The sequence below is a fragment of the Dipodomys merriami genome, unplaced genomic scaffold (assembly GCF_024711535.1).
Source record: "Dipodomys merriami isolate MVZ:Mamm:240054 unplaced genomic scaffold, mDipMer1.0.p SCAF_57, whole genome shotgun sequence".
NCBI lineage: Eukaryota > Metazoa > Chordata > Mammalia > Rodentia > Heteromyidae > Dipodomys > Dipodomys merriami.
Window position 1 is genome coordinate 7,511,633 of NW_027206146.1, and position 19,179 is coordinate 7,530,811.

Genomic DNA, 19,179 nt, shown 5'->3' on the forward strand with positions numbered 1-19,179 from the left:
CCAGGCCAAAAAGTCCGTAATTTTTTTTGGGGGGGGGGTGTGCGGTCATGGGGCCTGAACTCTGGGCCTGGGCACTGTCCCTCAGCTCTTCAGCTCAAGGCTAGTGCTCTACCACTTGAGCCACAGTGCCACTTCCGGCTTTTTTCTTTTTTGATTATGTAGTGCTGAGGAATCGAACCCAGGGCCTCATGCTTGCAAGGCAAACACTCTACCACTGAGCCACCTCCCCAGCCCAAGTCCGTGATTTTTTTATCTCTTTAATCACCAGGAAAATCAGAAGTGGAATGGTGGCTCAAGTGGTAGAGCACCAGCCTTGGATAAAAAAGCTCAGGGACAGTACCCAGGCTCTGAATTCAAGTCCCAATATATTCTCCCTCCCTCTCTCTCTCTCTCTCTCTCTCTCTCTCTCTCTCACACACACACACAGATTGAGTCTGGAAACAAGAGAACCTCATATTCAAGTTATGTTAGAAAGACTATTACGATTGCTAGAAATGCAGTTTCAATAACATTTCCTCCTCTATTCGTGGTGGTTACTAGGACTTGAACTCAGGGTCTCACACAAATGCTCTAGCACTGAGCCATGCCCACAGCCCTTTTCCTTTTAGTTTAATTTTTCAGGTAGACTTTTAACTACTTGGGCTGGCTTCAAATCCTGATCCTCCCATCTCTGCCTCCTGAGGAGCTAGGATTACAGCTCTGAGCCACCACACTTGGTCCTAGTCTTCACTGGTGCCTCAATTTCCTAGGGTGGGTAAATGAGAGTTAACAGTAGATTACCCTGAAGATTGGAAGCTGTATGTGAAATGCTTTAGGCTGCGCTTGGCATCTGGGCGCCTCACCTCTGAGATTTTATCTCCCAAGCAAATTCATCTTCACAAATAAGGAAACTCATCTTGACAAATAAGGAAAGAGGCCCCGTGCCCTGGCCACCATCCAGAGATCTCTGACCACATAAAAACCATTCCTGACTCTTAAAGGAAAACAGCAGGGCCAGGGATCCAGGCCTACAGTGCCCCATCGCAGCCTGCAAACCTGAGCTCCAATCCCTGGCTTCAGCCACCAGCCCGCCGGGCTCCACAGCGACCAGCAGGGGCCAGCAGGGAGCTGCTAGGCTGGCCAGCCGATGGCTGCCAGCTCCCCTCCTCACCCCCCCCCCCTCTGTTCCCAGGCCCCAAGGCATGCTGGAGGAGGCAGGAGAGAGGGAGGGACTGGGTGTCCCATGGGATAGCAGAGAGGGGAGCCCTCCCCCTCCCCTGGAGTAACTTTTCTTCGGAAAATATGCTGCCCTGGCCCCCAGCCCAGACCTGAGTCACCCAGCCCCGTTTGCATTGAGTCACAGAGCCCAGCCCTGAGAACCCCTAGGGCCCCCTCCCATTCCAAGGCCCCACCCAGAGCACCCCTTCCCCCAGGGAGCAGGGGTCCACGCTGACAACCTGAAGACCCTGGGAGAAGAAAGCCTCGGCTTTATTTGCGGTGTGGGGGAGGGCACAGGCTTGGGTCTCCAGGTCCCCAGACATGGGTAGGGGTGGACAGTGGACCAGAAACTCTGGTGGGCAGCCTGGAGGAGGCAGCTGGGTTTTTGTTGCTGTTGCCCATCTTGTTCACTGGGCCCCCAACCTGGGTCAAGCACACTTAGTAGGTAGTGAAGGCACAGAGAGGCGTGTGTGGGGGTCCCCTTAGGGAGGGAGGGGCTGTAGCACCAAGAACCCATCCCCCTTTCCCATGACATCCCTGAAAATCCGGGCTGTGAAGCTCGGAGCTGTCATGTCCAGAGGGGGCCACCATGGGAACATGTTGCGACGTGGGGGTGGGGGGGAGGTGACTGGTGCTGGGTCTAGAACCGGGGAAGCTGAGGAAGGAAGGGGACAGAAATAACCCACGTGGGCTTGTGGGGTGAGGGCAACCTCTAGTGCCGTGGGAGCGGGGTGCGTGAAGGGCGGGGTCCCCAGCTCTGCCTCCTCTCCCCCCAAAAAACAAGGTGGGAGAGAATGGATGGGGGGGGACTGAGGAGGGACTGTCGTTCCCCCCCTCCCCTGCTTTTTACCCCTCACACCTAAGGGTGTAATGATGGAGAAAAGACAGAAATGGGGGTTGAGGGTCATTTCAACCATAGCCAGCTCGCTTATGAGGAGCGACACGGGGTTCGTGTTGGGGTCACCAGGTGAGTCGGTGCTATGTCCCTTAGTAGGGGACCCCAGAGGGTGCAGAGGGACATCTGGTCCCCACAAAATGCTTTCAGTAGAGTTTCAAGGAGCAAGGAGGAGCCCTTCCCCCCCCCCCCAAGTCCTGACAGCTGGGCATTGCAGGCAGGCAGAGCGCGTGTGGGCCAAGGTAGGGGTTAGCAGGTGGCCGGCTGGGCCCGGGGCACCCCACAGGGTTGGTGGGGTGCCCGCAGGCCCTAGGCCGGCTGGCTCACTCCGCCGAGCCCTTGTGGCGCCTCTTGGACGGCGGCACAAGGCGGCGGGGCAGGTTGGTGGGCAGCCCGTGGCCCTCGAGCTTGGCCTCGATGAGGTGGCTGGCCAGAGCAAACTCCTCGTCGTCCAGCATGCCGTCGCGGTCCACGTCGCTCAGCTTCCAGATGCGCCCCAGCACCGAGTTGGGAAGCTTGGTGCCCACCATCCAGGTCTTGGCTTTGGAGCCGCTCAGCTTGCCGTCGGCCGGGGCCAGGTTGTAGAAGATCTCGTCATACTTGGACTTGTCCTTGGTCACCACCCACTCGGCCTCATCATCTGAGCCTTCCTCGCCGGCCTCCAGCGCCTCATCCGGCCCCCGCTCCACGAAGGGCCCCATGTGGGTGCCCTCGAACGCGCCGCCCTGCACACCGGCCTCCACACTCTCCAGCTCCTCCTGCCGCAGCAGCGGCATCAGCCTGGCGATGTCCTTCGTCAGCATCTCGTCCAGGGCCTCCAGCAGCTTCGGCTTCAGCGAGTGGAACTTGGTGAAGTCGTGGGCCATCAGGAGCTCCTGCAGCCAGGGGGACACAGCACATCAGGTGGCCATCTCCACGCCACCCACACCTGCTGGGTGTCCGGGAGCCAGGGGTCTCCCCTCTCTGGGTCTTGGTTTCCACCTTAGCTACCATGATCAAGGAGAGACCTGAATAATGCATGCCTCCGGGCCTTGGTGTTCATACCTGTAATCCCAGCTACTCAGGAGGCTGATATCTGAGGATCAATGTTGAAAGCCAGCCCAGGGAAGGAGAGGTTTGAGGTTTTGTTGTTGTTTGGGGTTTTTTGGGGTTTTTTTGCTTGTTTTTTGTAGGTCATGGGGCATGAGCTCTGGGCCTGGACACTGCCCTTGAGCTCTTCAGCTCAAGGCTAGGGCTCTACCACTTGAGCCACAGCACCACTTCCAGTTTTCTGATGGTTCTCCTGCCTGGATTGGCTTTGAACTGTGATCCTCAGATCTCAGCCTCCTGAGTAGCTAGGATGAAAGGTGTGTGCCACCAGCGGCTGGCTTAGCCCAGGTTTTTTGGCTGTTTATTTTGGAGATAGAAATCTCCAAGACTTTTCTGCCTGGGTTGGTTTCCAACCTTGGTCCTCTGGATCTCATCCTCCTGAGCAGCTGGGATTACAGGCTTGGAGACACAGTGTGGGGCTGATGCTGACATTTCTTGAGACAGGATCTTGACAGGTAGCCCAAACTGGCCCTTAAACTAGAGACCCTCCTGCCTGGACCTTCTGAGTGCCAGGACTGCAGGTGTTCCCCACTATGCCCAGATGAAGAAAATGAAGCTTTTCCTATGGTTTTTCCATCCACTCCACTATGGAAAGTCACCAAACCAGGCTCTGGTGGACCTGTTTGCAGGAAGTACTTTTCATTCTGTGTGTGTGTGTGTGTGTGTGTGTGTGTGTGTGTGTGTGTGTGTGTGTGTGTGTGTGTGTGTGTGTGTGTGTGTGTGTGTGTGTGTGTGTGTGTGTGTGTGTGTGTCAGGGGGGAAGCCTCAAACCTGCATTTTCTGGCAGTCAGGGAAGTCTCCAGGGGAGATATGATGCTCCAGCTGAATCTTGGCAAAGATGACGGGCAGCTTGAGGATCAGCTGCTTCTTCTTGTTCTCCTTCCCAAACACGGAGGGCATCTCTTTCTTCAGGTAGCTGATGATGTAGGCATGAACCTGCAGGAGGGAGAGGCATGGGCACCTGAGCCAGGTCCAACTGGGCAGAGCCTGGAATCTGCATTTCTAGGAAGTTGGGGGGGGGCGCTTAAGGGGACAGCCCCACTGTGAGTAGGGAGGAAGGGAGGGGCTCAGCCTGGGTTCTTGATGTCACATAGACCACGCCCCTCACCGTTAAACCATGCCCACGCTGGCTTTCGCCACGCCCTCAGGTTAGGCCACGCCTCCCCAAGCAGTTCACTCTGCATACCAGGGGCCCCTCTCCAAGCTGGAGACCCAGCTCGGGGCCCACCCACATTCCCAACCCAGCTCCATCTCCTCTGAGACCTGGCCTGGAATTCAGGGCCAGCTGCCATCTCCTCCTCCTGAGCCCTTCCCATCCCCCCGCCCCCCCCCCCCCCCCCCCCCCCCCCGCCTGCCCCAGCTCTGTCACCCTGACCAGAAATCTGGACGTGCTACGGTTGCACCCATGGCCTGTGCAGATGGCCCTGAGCTGCTGAGCCACGCCCTCAGCCCTTTGATTTGTACTGTGGGGGGGGTGGGGGGAGGAAGGGAGAGAGAGAGAAAGAGAACTTACTGAGAGAGAGAGAGAGGGAGGGAGAGAGAGAGAAAACTTACTGGGGCGTAAACTCAAGGCCTGTGCACCATCCCTGACTTTGCTCAAGGCTGGTTAGTGCTCAACCACTTCAGCTTCAGCTCCACTTCTGGCTTTTTGATGCTTAATTAGAGGTAAGAGTCTGGGGCAGGGAATGTGGCTTAGTGGTAGAGTGCTTGCCTAACATGCATGAAGCCTTGGGTTCGATTCCTTGGTACCACATACAAAGAAAATTAATAAAATTAAAAAAGGAAGACCATTAAAAAAAAAAAGGAGTCTCAGGCTGCGAATGTGGGAATGTGGCTTAGTGGTAGAGTGCTTGCCTAGCATGCATGAAGCCCTGGGTTCAATTCCTCAGTACCACATACACAGAAAAAGCCAGATGTGGTGCTGTGGCTCAAGTAGTAGAGTACTAGCCTTGAGTAAAAAGAAGCCCAGGGACAGTGCCCGGGCCCTGAGTTCAAGCCTCAGAACTGGCAAAAAGAAGGAAAGGAAGGAAGGAAGGAAGGAAGGAAGGAAGGGAGGGAGGGAGGGAGGGAGGGAGGGAGGGAGGGAGGGAGGGAGGGAGGGAAAAAGAAAGAGAAAACAAAAGAAAGGAAGGAAGGAAAGAAAGAAAGAAGGAACTGTCTCTGAGCCTCTCTGTGCTCAAGGTTAGCACTCTACCACTTGAGCCACAGCACCAACTTCTGACATTTTCTGTGTATGTGGTACTGAGGAATTGAACCCAGGGCTTCATGCATGCTAGGCAAGCACTCTACCACTGAGCCACCTTCCCAGCCCTCATATTTTGTTTTGAAGACAGTTTGTCACTGACTTTCCCTCAGGTTGCCCTCAAACTCCCCCAATCCTCCTGACTCAGCCTCCTGACTAACTGGGATTACAGAGATGCACCACTACACCCGCTGTGTAGCACACACTAGCTTGGGACTCTCAACCCTCCTAACCTCAGCTTCTAGAGTGCTGGGATTTCCACACTACTGCCCACAGGATTTACCTCCTGCAACTTTACCCTGCATCTCCCGCCCCATCTTTCCTTGCCAGATTTCCTTGGCTAACCTCCAGCACGCTAACCTTTCCCCTACCCCAGGGCCTTTGCCTGTACCCCTTGCTCTGCTTGGAACTCTATCCTGATCTCCCTGCAGTTGGCTACTTCATCTCCACAAAATAAATGCCCTGACTGCTACCATAGATCTAGTATTTTATAGCTTCACCTTTATCTTCCTCGCAGTTTACCTTAACTCATTGTTTTTATCGGCTTTTGTACTTAAGGGTCTCGCCATCAGAATATGAGCCCCAGGGGGGCCCTGGGACCTTGTGGGTTTCCTCTGTTCCCAGCCCTGGCACAGCAGGCTCTCAGGAAACACTGGTGGGCTAAACCCCTGAACTTAGGAACCTCTGAGCTACAATCTCACTAAATGAATTATTCTGCTCTCATCCAAATGAATGCTGGCCACTCTGTACAGGAAGCTCAGTGATTACGCACGCTCATAAAAAGAAAATAGAATCAGACTTACAGATGGGGGGCTCAGTGGTAGAGCGCTTGCCTAGCACGTGCAAAGGTCCTGTAAATGACTGGAAGGCTTTGGATGTGCTGGGCAAGCAATATAGGATCCAGCCCTGTCCCCCACTCCCTCCCACACCCCAAAAAAGAACTTGTTTGGAAAGAAGTACATGAGAAAGTACTTAGAGAGTTGTTACTTAGCACAGAATCTGAGGGCTAGAGAGGTGGGGAAGGAGGAAGCACCTTTGACAGAGCATGAATGCTTTCCCTTGAGATCCTCTTAAGAGTTCAATCAAAACAGCTGTTAAAGATATTTTTGAAAGCATCATAGGTTTAGAATGTTAAACATGTTGGCAGCCCCGGCTCATTCTGAATCACCTCCTCCACCCTCCGCCTGCCACACGGGGCTCCTGTTCCAACAAGCAGGTTCCTGGTGGCCCCAGGGCCTTGGTGCATTGTTCTCTGCCTGAACACCCTGACACTAGAACCCCCCCTCAGTTCACCCATTCCCTGCTCCCTCCTCGTAAAACAGTCCCTTCACTGAGCTCCCTTTGGATTGAGTCATTTTTAAATGTCTTGTTTCCCAGTAAAATATTATTTTAGAGAAAAAGAGACGTTTCTTAGCTATAGCGCCTGGGGCCTGGCCAGGTATAGGTTCTGTCTGGAGTTAGGGGGCACTTGGACTCCTTTAGAATCAGACCCACCTGAAAGCTTGGCAGCAAATACCACAAAATCCTAGAATACTTAGCTGGGTACTGGTGGCTCATGCCTGTAATCTTAGCTACTCAGGAGCCTGAGATCTGATGATCACAGTTCAAAGCCAGCCCGGGCAGGAAAAGTCCGTGAGACTCTATCTCCAATGAACCAGAAAATCGGAAGTGGTGCTGTGGCTCAAGTGGTAGAGCACTAGGCTTGAGCTGAAGAGCTGAGGGACAGTGCCCAGGCCCAGAGTTCAAGTCCCACGACTGATTAAAGAAAGGAAGGAAGGAAAGAAGGAGAAAGAGAAAGAAAAAGAAAGAAAGAAAGAAAGGAAAGAAATAATCCTATAAGCCTTCATTTAATGACCTCCACCACTGAGTAAAGCCAGTGGAGTCAGTCACACTTGCCCTGCATGGGTGGGGAAACTGAGGCACGAAGTTAAGTCATCACCCAGTCCCGTTGCAAAGCATGGAGGATGGTAAAGGGTTAGGGACCGACTAAGTGTGGCTGAATCCTCCTTGCGAGGTGTGTTGGGGTGACTGGGGCGGGAATAAGTTTGGTCACAGCTGACCCTGAATTCTGCCCTCCCGAGTCTTGATTGCTCTGAGGGACCCCGGGGGGCTGAACCTGCAGGACAAACCTGCGGGAGGGTGTGGCCAGAGAAGCCAATGAACGGGGTGTGTCCCGGTGTGGTGGGCGGGGCCTCGTAACGGGCCAATAGGAACTGGGGGCGTGGTCATGGGGAAAGCAGGCGGGAGGGCGCTGATGGCTTTTCCAGGGAGGAAGTGGGGGAAGGTGTCGGGAAGAGATAAGGCTCGTGGGCGGCCCGGGGCCGGGCGTGAGGGCGCGGGGCGGGCTCCGGGGTTTGTCCCGGTTTCCGGAGCCGCCTCCTGCCTGGCGGGGGCTCCAGGTGTCCCGGTGCCTGGGGCTGCAGCTCGGGCCTCTACTTCCCCAGGGGACCTAGGGGGATAAAGACAGGACAGGCACTGGACAGGGAAGAGAAGAGGGGGAGGACCGGAGGCCTGGGCAGGACAGGGATAGGGGAACCCCCAGGCCTGGGCAAAGGAGAGAAAGAGGACCCCTGAGGCCTGGGCTTGCGAGGGAGCCCCCCCCCCGCCGCATCGTAGGGGGGATTCCTGCAGCGGGGTGCGGCTCTGAGTCACCCCTGTAAGCAAGCTCCTGGACCAACACCGCTCCCCCTGGAACCTTCTAGGCCTCCTGGCTTCCTGCCCCACCTCCACCCTGGCGGCCTCCCGTGGAAATGTTGAATTTGGCCTCCAAAATCGTTCTTACAACAAGGCCTGTAAGCAATGCCTCGCTCTCCCTCTCTCTCCTTCCTTCTCTCCCTGTCTCTCTCTCCCTCCTCTCTGTAGTTTTTTGCACAAGGTCCCAGGGCCTGACTCCTACCACCGTCCCCCCCCCCCCAGCCCTAGACTGTCTGACACCGTGTCCTCTGTCAGTTTCCCTCGTGTGTTCTCTTCCAAGCACCCTCCCTGATTTCCCCAGGGCCAGAGGACCCGACCTAGCCCCTGACCCACCGCGCTGTCCTGTCCTCATCTTGGAATGGAACCTGGGGTACAGTAGAATTGCTCTGGGTTCCACGTCCCCAGGGCTACCCAGCGGGGGCCTGGGCACAGAGGAGACTTTGTTAAGTGCCAGCTTTTCTAGTGAGATCCCTCCTGTAAATATTTGCAGAGCAATTCTGTCCCAGCTGCTGGGAGCACAGGCTTGAAGGACTCCAAAACCCCGGGTCTGTGTGGCTTAAGTATGAGCTGACCAGTCGTGATGTATGGCTGACCAGGCTGACCCATGACCAGGCAATGAGGACACTGGAGAAAACTACCACCGTGAAAAGGAGGAATTACAAATGCATCAAAAGGTGTGTGCCGGTCACCCTAGCTACTCACAAAGCTGAGATCTAAGGATCAGGGCTCAAAGCCAGCCTGGACAGCAAAATCCAAGAGCCTCTTATCTCCAGTGAAGCCTCAAAACCAGGAAGTGGAGCTGTGGCACAAGTGGTAGTACACCAGCTTTGATCAGAAAAGTTAAAGGCTAGTGCCCAGGCCCTGAGTTCAAGCTGCAGTACTAGCCCACACACTGACTGAAATAATAAAAGAAGGCAGAGGAAGACCTTCCTTTAGAGATTTGGAATAAATCGGGAATAGCCAGGGAGCAAGAGAATGCTGAGAAAGTAAATGGCAAGTGCAAAGGTCCTGGGGTAGACCCTGGGTAGCAAAATGGAGAACGACGGGCAAAGAGTGAGAGATGAGGGAAGAGAAGAAGGGATGGAGTAAGGGAAGGACACCAGTTGGGGGAGACACAGTGAGGCCCTGCGTTTGGGGGGGATGAGGGAGTCGCCCCGGCCTGCTCACCCGCACCAGCCGGGCCCGCTTCACCAGGTCGTTGAGCTTGCGCAGCGCTGCGTGGCGCGGTAGGCCCTGGATGTCCCGGAAGAGATCCTGCTCCTCCAGCTCGAAGAGCCGCCGGTTGTCGGGCACCAGGAGCGGCTGGGACCAGAAGGAGCCGATGTAGACGCGCAGCACCTCGGGCGTGCCCACCACCTTGCCCAGGGCCCACATGAGCGCGCCATAGACGCGCATGAGCTGCTGCGTCTCCACCATGTCGGCCTTGTTGAGCACCACGCGGATCTTGTCCTCATGGCCCCGCAGGGCACCGATGGCCTCTGAGAACTCATCCGAGATCTCCAGCTTGTGCGCGTCGAATAGCAGGACGATGAGGTCCACGCGCTCAGCGAACCAGCGCAGCACGGCAGGGAAGTCGTAGCCTGGGGCGGAGCAGAACAGAGTTCAAGCCCCAGGACTGGCCTGTAAAATACCACAGCGCCACTGGGGGCGTGGCTCCACACGGGCATGGTCGCTTGGGGCGTGGCTACACTTGGGGGCGTGGCTTGCAAGCCCCAATAACTACCAAGCATTTCAAGGAGCCCCTCCCCTGTATCCTGACCCCTCCCTCCCTAAACGCCCCTGTCACCAGGGCCCCTCTCCAGGACCCCCCCTCCCAAGTCAGATTCCCTGGCAAAGGGTCACAGTTCACATCTTTAATTTGATTAACTAGTTTGTTGTGATTGTCATTATTAATGTCAGTCCTGGGGCTTGAACTCAGGGCCTAGGTGCTGTTCCTGAACCTCTTTATGCTCAAGGCTAGTGCTCTACCACAGGAGCCACAGCACAGCGACACGTCTGGCTTTTTTTTTTTCTGGGTAGTTTGTTGGAGTTAAGAGTCTCATGGGGAAATGGCACTATGGCTCAAGTGGTAGAGCCCACAACTGACAAAAAAGAAAAGGAAAAATAAAAAGAGTTTCATGGACTTTCCTGCTGAGCTGGTTTTGAACCTCGAGCCTCAGATCTCAGTCTCCTGAGTAGCTGGGATTACAGGTGTGAGCCACTGGTGTCCAGTTTGTCCCTGAGGTTTTTTCATTCAAGGCTGGTCCTCTACCACTTAAGCCACAGCTCCACTTCCAGATTTTTTTTTTTTTTGGTAGTTAATGGAGATGAGTCTCAAGGACTTTCCTGCCTGGGTTGGCTTTGAACAACCATCCCCATAACTCAGCCTCCTGAGTAGCTGGGATTATAGGAGTGAGCCACCATGCTACTCTTCTGTTCCCCTCCCCCTGTGACACTTTTTTTACAATCTGTTTCCTGAGTCCTTTCTGCTTCAAGCTCTGCCTTAAATCCTGGAGTCAACACAGACAGAGTGGAAGTGCTGGCTCTGTGCTCACTCATTTCTTCCTTCCTTCATTCCTGTCTCCACCCATGAGCTTCATTCACTTCTCCCCACCTTGGCTGGCCATTCACTAACTCATTCACCAACTAGCAGAGCACAGGAAAGCAGAGACTGAGAGGCCTCACTCTACCATCTGACAGTCAAGAAGACCTGGGTTTGAATCCTGCTCTGTCCCCATTAGCTGTGTGACCTTTAGTTAAGTCAATTAGCCTCTCTGAATTTGTGTCCTCTTCTGGAGGTGAGGACAGGACCTGTCTCACAGGTGCCATTCAAGGGTGCAAGTGAGCGGATGCAGGTAAAGTGCTTGGCACTGAACTGGAAACTGAGGCAGCTTCAGGGCAAGATGGATTAAGACCTCAAGAAAACTGTGAAAAGGAGCTGGGTGCTGGTGGCTCATGCCTGTAATCCTAGCTACTCAGCAGGCTGAGATGTGATGATCACAGTTCAAAGCCAACCTGGGCAGGAAAATCTGCAAGACTCTTATCTCCAATGAACCACTAGAAAACCAGAAGTGGTGCTGTGGCTCAAAGTGGTAGAGCACTATAAGGGAAAAAGCTCAGGAATATTGCCCAGGATCCAAGTTCAAGTCCCATGACTAGCAAAAGAAAAAAAAATCACACAAAAAAACAAAGAAAACTATGAAAAGAACTACCCCCCCCATGCTTCTAGGGTGGCAATCCTTGGGGGGTGTACATAGACATTTCCAGAGGGGTCAGCCTGGAATGGGAGGCGGGGTTCCCAGGAGACTGACCTACCCTGGGGAAGGGGCAGGGAGGGCTTCCTGGAAGCAGATGACAAGAGGGGACCCCCTGAAACTCCTCCCATCCCCAGCCACATAGACTGACTTGTTGAATCTGCTGGGCACCAGCAAGCAGCCAGGAACTCTGCTACCTCATTTTCCAGATGAGGAAACAGGTGTGAGAGGATGAAGGCCTAATTCTGCCTGGGAGGAAGCAGGAGGGATAGGGGGACTTGGGGCATTGTTGGGGCAAGGTGGTGGCGAGGAAGGCAGATCACTGGAAGGACGGCAGCTGGGCCTCCCTGTACGTTCCCAGCTTGCACGCACACAGACACACACACACACACAGGGGCCTGGATTTGGAAAAGAGTGTCTCCTGGGACAGGGAGGGAAGGAGGGCAGGGGGTTGAATCAGCCATGGAATTAAGACGTGGCGGGGACAGACTAGGAGATACTGGGCCAAGAAAAACAGTCCTGGTTAGCATGCTCACAGCACCTACTATATGCTGAACCACACTATGTGTGCTTCATGGTGTAACTAACAACCCTTCTGAAGAGCTAGGAGGCCCACTGTACCCCACTCTCCAGCCCTGGAGCAAGCAAGGAGAGGTGAGGTGGCTTACTCTAATGTTACAAGCCCACAGTGGCAGAGCTTAGCTGAGATCCAGCCCAGCCTGGGTGACATGCCCTGTCTCAAAAAAGCCCCAAAATAATAATAAATAGGCAGACGTGGTGATTCCTATGTGTAATCCCAGCTACTTGGGAGGTAGAAGTAGGAGGACCAGGGTCAGGCCGGGCCAGGTCTGTGTGAGACCCAACCTTAAAAATTAAAGCAAAAAGGCCTGGGGACGTGACTCAAGTGGCAGAGCACAGACCCTGAGTTCAAATCCCAGTAGCACCAATCATATGTTCAAGCTGGGAGTGGGGACTTACATCTGTAAATTTTACATCAGAAGGTTGGAGGTGCCCACAAAATAAGGACACAGCAAAGCAGGGGCGGGACTGAAATGGGCGTGGCCACCCGCTGACGCACATTGTGGGTGGGCGTGGTCGAATGAGGGCGTGGCCCGAGTTCCAGCCCGCCTGCCTGGCAAGCCTAAAGCCCCCAGTTCCAACTCCAGAGCTGCCACCTCGAAAATCATTTCGTTTTGCTTTTTTTTTTTTTTTATGTACATATTCTGTGTTTTGAGTCAGGGCCTGGCCACATAGCCAGCCTGGCTTTGAACTCTCAGTTCACGAAGGTTCACTGCAGACACACAATCAATCCCACACGCCAGACACGCGCACACAGAGCTCTTCCTCTGCTGCCCTCCCTCCCGCTGCCCCCGGCGAGGGGGTGGGGGGGGTGTCAGGGGCACCACTACCCTGGGCCCGCATCCCGCCGGACTCAAGCTCCCCTCTGCTCTACCGCCTGTTCCTTTGCTCCAGTTTGACTCCAGGGAGGTGGGCGGGGCCAGATGGCCTCGGATGGGCGGGGCCAGAGACTTTAAAATGCGTGGGGCGGGGCCATATGGTGAGAGGCGGAGGCAGAACTGATTGTGGAGGGGCGGGGCCAGGGAGGGGCGGGGCCAGGGAGGGGCGGGCCAGCCAAGGGCTGGAAGGGGCGGGACAGACACTGAGAAGGAGCCTGTGGGCGGAGCCTGAGGCTGGGGGCAGGGCATGGGGGGGGAGGCAAGGGGCTGAGGCAAGGGGCCGGGTTGGCCCGGCCAGAGGGTGAGAAGGGGCAGGTGGTGGAGAACCCCAGGCCGGGAGGGGAAGGGTGGCAGCAGAGCTGGGTCAGGGCAGGCCCCGCAGGGGTGGAGCTGGCTCCCTCTGGAATTCCCCCCCCTCCCCCTGCACAGCTGTTTATAAATTCCAGGCCGGGCCTTGGCCCCCATCCAGATCCCCCCTCCTGCCCCTCTCAGCCCCATCTGTGGCCCAGGCCCGAGCCAGGAGCTGGCGAGGCCCAGGCCTCCCTGCGCTGGCTCTGCTCTCAGGCTGCTGAGAGCCGGGCCCGTCCCTGTCCCTGAGGTCTCCCTGTCTCTTCCTGGGCTCCCCTTCCACCCTCGGCCCGCCCAGACATGCGGCCTGGGCCTGCTCACACGTGTGCCGCCTGGCCTCCCTCCCCCAGCCCAGGGAATCCCAGCCTCCTGGGCTCAACCTGCCTGGCCCAGGGGACAGGACCAGGGGAGGCCCCAGCCTCCTCCCTCAGACCCTGGGATCTAGGCCTCAGCCCTCTCCCTCAGACCCAGGAGTCCAAGCCCCAGCCTCCTCCCTCAAACCTGGTCTTTGCCTTCAGATGTGGCATCCATCCTCAAACCCAGGGGTCCAGGCCTCAGCCTCCTAGACCCAGGGGTCCAGGCCTCAGCTTCCTCCCTCAAACCCAGCCCAGGGCTCCAGGCCCCAGCCTCCTCCCTCAGACCTGGTCTTTGCCTTCAGACCTGGCATCCATCCTCAGACCCAGGGTCCAAGCCCCAGCCTCCTCCCTCAGACCCACCAGGCACCAGCCTCCTCCCTCAGATCCAGGGGTCCAAGCCCCAGCCTCCTCCCTCAGATCCAGGGGTCCAAGCCTCAGCCTCCTCCCTCAGACCCAGAGGTCTAGGCACCAGCCTCCTCCCTCAAACCTGGTCTTTGCCTTCAGACCTGGCATCCATCCTCAGACCCAGGGTCCAAGCCCCAGCCTCCTCCCTCAGACCCACCAGGCACCAGCCTCCTCCCTCAGATCCAGGGGTCCAAGCCCCAGCCTCCTCCCTCAGATCCAGGGGTCCAAGCCTCAGCCTCCTCCCTCAGACCCAGAGGTCTAGGCACCAGCCTCCTCCCTCAAACCTGGTCTTTGCCTTCAGACCTGGCATCCATCCTCAAACCCAGGGGTCCAGGCCTCAGCTTCCTCCCTCAGACTCAGCCCAGGGGTCCAGGCCCCAGCCTCCTCCCTCAGACCTGGTCTTTGTCTTCAGACCTGGCATCCATCCTCAGACCCAGGGGTCCAGGCACCAGCCTCCTCCCTCAGATCCAGGGGTCTAAGCCTCAGCCTCCTCCCTCAGACCCAGGGGTCCAGGCCCCAGCCTCCTCCCTCAGACCCTGGGCTAGGCCTTCACTCACCGCGGCTCACTCTCTGTTTGGCGCCTGACAGAATGCCGGGGGTGTCGATGATACTTATGCTCTCCAGGACCTGGTTGGGGAGCTGGGCGCACATGAACCTGGGGAGCAGCAAGGTGAGGGGTGAGTGCAGGAAGGGGGGAGGGGAGCAGGAGAGAGAAGGTGCAGAGAACCCGAGGAGCTGGAGAGATGGACAGTCAGGAAGAGAAAATGGATCCATTAAAAAAAAAAAAAAAAGCACAGTTCCAGCAGGGCATGGTGGTGCACGCCTGTAATCCCAGCAACTCAGAGGAGGTGGAGGCCGGACAGCCGGACTACTCAGCAAGGACGTGTCTCACCCAAACAAACAAACAACAACAAAAATCAGACTATGTGAAATGAAGCGAAGCCAGAGCCCGCGGCGGAAGCCATCCCTTGGATGTCTCAGAGGAGCAGGAGAGGCACAGAGATGGTCAGTCACTTCTCTGAGTGTGCCCAGCAACCTGGCTGACAGCAGAAGAGGAGGAAGAAGAACCAGGCAGACAGAGGGGGGAGCTGGCACCGCATGGGAGAGAGGCAGAGTTGGGGTGCCAGGGTACCCCTCCTCATTGGCGGCCAACCACACCTGTTGAGGAAGGTGTTCCCAAAGGGGTTGAGCTTCCGGAAGGGCTTGTCCGGGTCTACCACCAGGGCGTTGCCGGGCACGGTGCCCTCCGTCTCCCCATGCATCACAGCCACGAAGCAATCGGTGGTGGGTTCGGGCCCCACTCGGGAGCCAGGCACCTCTTGCTCCAGCAGGTACTGGATGAAGCTGGTTTTGCCCGTGCTGTACTGGCCGGCCACCAGCACCATGGGCTTGCCGTCGAAGTCGGCATCCTCGAGGGCAGGCGAGTGGAAAGCCCCGAAGCGGTACTGCTCCTCCAGGGGCAGCAGCTTGGTCCTGTACAACTCCTTGAGGGCCGAGGTCACCGTGCGGATCGCCTCGGGCTGCTGGCCGCGGGCCCCGCCCCGTTTCAGCCAGCTGAACATGGTAGACCACTGGATGGCTGTCTGTGGGAGGAGAGGACATGAGTGGGGGGCAGAATGGGAGGGAGGGAGATGAAGTGGATGGGAAGGGACAGGTCCATCTAGGGTATGGCTCAAGAAGGGGAATCTGGGGCTGGGAAGGTGGCTCAGTGGTAGAGTGCTTGCTTGCATGCATGAGGCCCTGGGTTCGATACTCAGCACCACATAAGCAGAAAAAAAGCCGGAAGTGGCACTGTGGCTCAAGCGCTAGCCTTGAGCCGAAGAGCTGAGGGACAGTGCCCAGGCCCAGAGTTCAGGCCCCATGACAGGACCCCCCCCCAAAAAAAGAAGGGGAATCTGGAGGAGGGTAAGTGTGGGTGAGAGGGAGCCTTCTGGAAGGAACGCAGACAGACAGACAGACAGACACACACACACACACACACACACACACACACACACATCTCCCCAGTCCATCTATTCCTGCCATGGATCAATTCTCACTGCAATCTATCCATTCCCTACTTCACAAGCTGCGGGCCCAGAAATGAACACAGAGACCAATGGCTCCCACCACACCCCCAGCGGGGGACCTGGGCACTAAATAGTTAACAATGCTTGCACAACCTTAGGCAGTGGCTCAGGCCTGTAATCCTAGCTACTCAGGAGGCTGAGGTTTGAGGATCGCAATTCAAAGCCAACTGGGGCAGGAGAATCTGTGAGACTCTCATCTTCAATAAACCACTAGAAAACTGGAAGTGGTGCTGTGGCTCAATCAGTAGCGCGCTCCCCTTGAACTGAAGAGCTGAGGGACAGCACCCAGGCCCAGAGTTCAAGTCCCACATTCAACCAGAAAAAAAAAAAAAGGTCCAAGCACGGCTGACTTTTGGGGAGCTTCAGTAAGGACAGAGACGTCAGCGTGGCAAAATGTGCAAAGGGCCAGGGGTGTGAGAGGCTGTGGGTGCTGAGATCATCAGATATTATCAAGACAGGCAAATGCAATGTTAATCATCACTGTAAAGCAGACACCAGTTCAGCTCTCCTGGCAAGGAACTGTTGGTAACACTGAGAAGAAAACACAGAAAAAGTCGCTCGCCCAAGATTGCTAAGCTGGACACCCATCCTCAGAACCAGTCAGGGAGAGGGCCCATCGCCACCCAGGAGCGGGGAGCACCACCACCAAAGTAGGATCTCTACAGCCCTATTACAGCCCTACTACAGCTCTAATACAGCTCTATTACAGAACCATTACAACACTACTACAGCCCTACTATAGCACCATTACAACACTACTACAGCCCTGCTACACTCTATCTCTATTACAGTCCTACTTCCCTCAGACCTACTGTAGGTCTATCATCTGTCTTATCTGTCAGATTTTTTTTTTTTTTTGGTCTGTCCTGGGGCCTGAACTCTGGGCCTGGGCGCTGTCCCTCAGCTCTTCAGTTCAAGGCTAGTGCTGTGCCACTTGAGCCATAGCACCACTTCCGGCTTTTTCTGCTTATGTGGTGCTGAGGAATTGAACCCAGGGCCTCATACATGCAAGACAAACACTCTACCTCTGAGCCACCTTCCCAGCACCTCTGTGTCAGATCTATCTATCTATCTATCTATCTATCTATCTATCTATCTATCTCTATATCCATTTGTCTCTCGTCATCTATCTATATTATCACCTGTCAGTCTCTTTTTTTTTTTCTTTTCTTTTTTGGTCGGTCGTGGGGCTTGAACTCTGGGCCTGGGCACTGTCCCTGAGCTCCCTTTTGCTCAAGATTAGCGCTTTACCACTTAAGCCACAGTGCCACTTACAGCTTTTTCTGGTGGTTTATTGGAGATAAGAGAATCAGAGTCTTTCCTACCTGGGCTGGCTTTGAACCTGGATCCTTGGATCTTAGCTTCCTGAGTAGATAGGATTACTGGTGTTGAGCACCAGTGCCCAGCCAGTCAGTCTCCTATCGTCTATCTGATCTATCTATCTGATTGTTGGTCTGGACATCATTCTTATTATCTTATCATCTATGTGTATCTGTCTAACATCTATCTACCTACCATCTATCTCTGCTGTTCAGCCTGTGTAGCTCCTTTTACTCATCATCGCTGTGTTTCTCTCTCCCTCCCTCATCTCCATGCTTATAATTTTAGGGATCCTCAAGAAAACGCTGCAAACTGGCTTTTTATTTCTTTCCCATCGACCTGTCTCGCACGCCTGGCTCTTCGCAGGCATCTTTGCAAACTCTTTAGCAAGACACTGCTGAGAGCCAGGGACAGGGGAAGAGCAGGCCAGCACATGGGGATGGGGGAGAGGGGGCACACGGGGGTGGGGAGAGGGGGGCATACGGGGGTGGGGGAGAGGGAGGTATACAAAGGGTGGGGAGAGGGGGGCACACGGGGGGTGGGGAGAGGGGGGCACATGGGGAATGGGGGAGAGGGGGGCATATGGGGGGTGGGGGAGAGGGGGGTATACGAGGGGTGGGGAGAGGGGGGCACATGGGGAATGGGGGAGAGGAGGGCATACGGGGGGTGGGGGAGAGGGAGGTATACGGGGGTGGGGAGAGGGGGGAACACGGGGGTGGGGAGAGGGGGGCACATGGGGAATGGGGGAGAGGAGAGCATACGGGGGGTGGGGGAGAGGGGGGTATACGGGGGTGGGGGAGAGGGGGGTATACGGGGGTGGGGAGAGGGGGGTATACGGGGGGTGGGGGAGAGGGGGGTATACGGGGGGTGGGGGAGAGGGGGGCATACGGGGGTGGGGAGAGGGGGTATACGAGGGGCGGGGAGGGGGGGCCTGGAGGGGCCGAGGAGCTGGGGGCCGCTGGGTTTGGGGAGCACTGTTGTGGCTTGGGGAGCAGGGGTCCCGGGACGGGGCGCGGAGCACTCACGGGGTCGCGGCGCAGGCGGCGGCGGGGATCGCGGTCGGGCGCGGCGCGGCCGGGCCTGGCGGGCGTCAGGAGCGCGGGGAGCGCAGTGCGGAGCGAGCGCGGGCAGCGGGCGCGGTCCGCTGGGAGGGCGGGCGGGGTGGGGCGGGACTGGGCGGGCGCGGCGCCCCCGACCCGGCCCGGGCCCCGGCCTCGCGCGCCCCCCGGCGGCCACACGGCCCCAGCGCAGCGAGCCGGGCCTCGCGCGCTCCTGGACGGCTACGTGGGACCAGAGCATCCAACCCAGCCCAGGCCTGGGCCCGGCCTCCCGCGTCCCCCCCTGGTGGCCACTCAGGGAAGCGCAGGGTGAAGTCGGTTCTGCTCCCTCCTTGAGCACAGGGCCATCCACCAACCTCCCAATCTGTTTCCTCACAGAGGCAATAATAAGAGTTAATAATTGATCCAGGGGTGGTAGCACATGTCTGAAATTATAGTACCCTGGAGGCTGAATGAGGCAGGAGGAACCCAAGTTCAAGACTAGTGATAGAGCACTTAGCTAGCAAATGCCAGGCTTTGACAAAGTTCAGTTCTCAGCAATGCTGCCAAAAAGACGACGAAACAGGAGTGACTGTACCTCAGTTTCCCTGCTGGTAAACTTCCTTGAATCTCTGTTTTCCTCACTCCTCTGTAAAGCACCTCTTCCCCAACCCCTGACAATTTCTTTCCTGGCACTGGTTAACCAATCCATTCTGCAGGTATTTATTTGTTGGTCGTGGGGCTTGAACTCTGGGCCTGGCACTGTCCCTCAGCTCTTCAACTCAATGCCAACGCTCTACCTCTTGAGCCACAGTGCCACTTCTGGTTTTCTGGTGG

At 56.4% G+C, this 19,179-nt stretch overlaps 1 protein-coding gene across 1 annotated transcript; it reads right to left on the reverse strand.

Annotated features, from left to right (window-relative positions):
- Nucleotides 1-1,449: 1,449 nt before the first annotated feature.
- Nucleotides 1,450-18,418, reverse strand: LOC138812864 (EH domain-containing protein 2). The gene is made up of 6 exons (XM_070001087.1): nt 18,331-18,418; nt 15,075-15,499; nt 14,474-14,571; nt 9,285-9,697; nt 3,953-4,117; nt 1,450-2,967 (listed from the first exon to the last, which is right to left on the reverse strand). Exons 2-6 carry the CDS (start codon nt 15,476-15,478, stop codon nt 2,416-2,418), a joined length of 1,632 nt encoding a protein of 543 aa, XP_069857188.1. The 5' UTR covers nt 15,479-15,499; nt 18,331-18,418; the 3' UTR covers nt 1,450-2,415.
- Nucleotides 18,419-19,179: the final 761 nt, after the last annotated feature.

Coding starts and splice junctions, on each gene's coding strand:
- LOC138812864 (XM_070001087.1), bottom strand. CDS start 15,478: ATGTTCAGCTGGCTGAAACGGGGCGGGGCCCGCGGCCAGCAGCCCGAG. Junction 14,572..15,074: donor GGGAACACCTTCCTCAACAG/GTGTGGTTGGCC, acceptor GCTGCTCCCCAG/GTTCATGTGCGCCCAGCTCC. Junction 9,698..14,473: donor CAAACAGAGAGTGAGCCGCG/GTGAGTGAAGGC, acceptor GCTCCGCCCCAG/GCTACGACTTCCCTGCCGTG.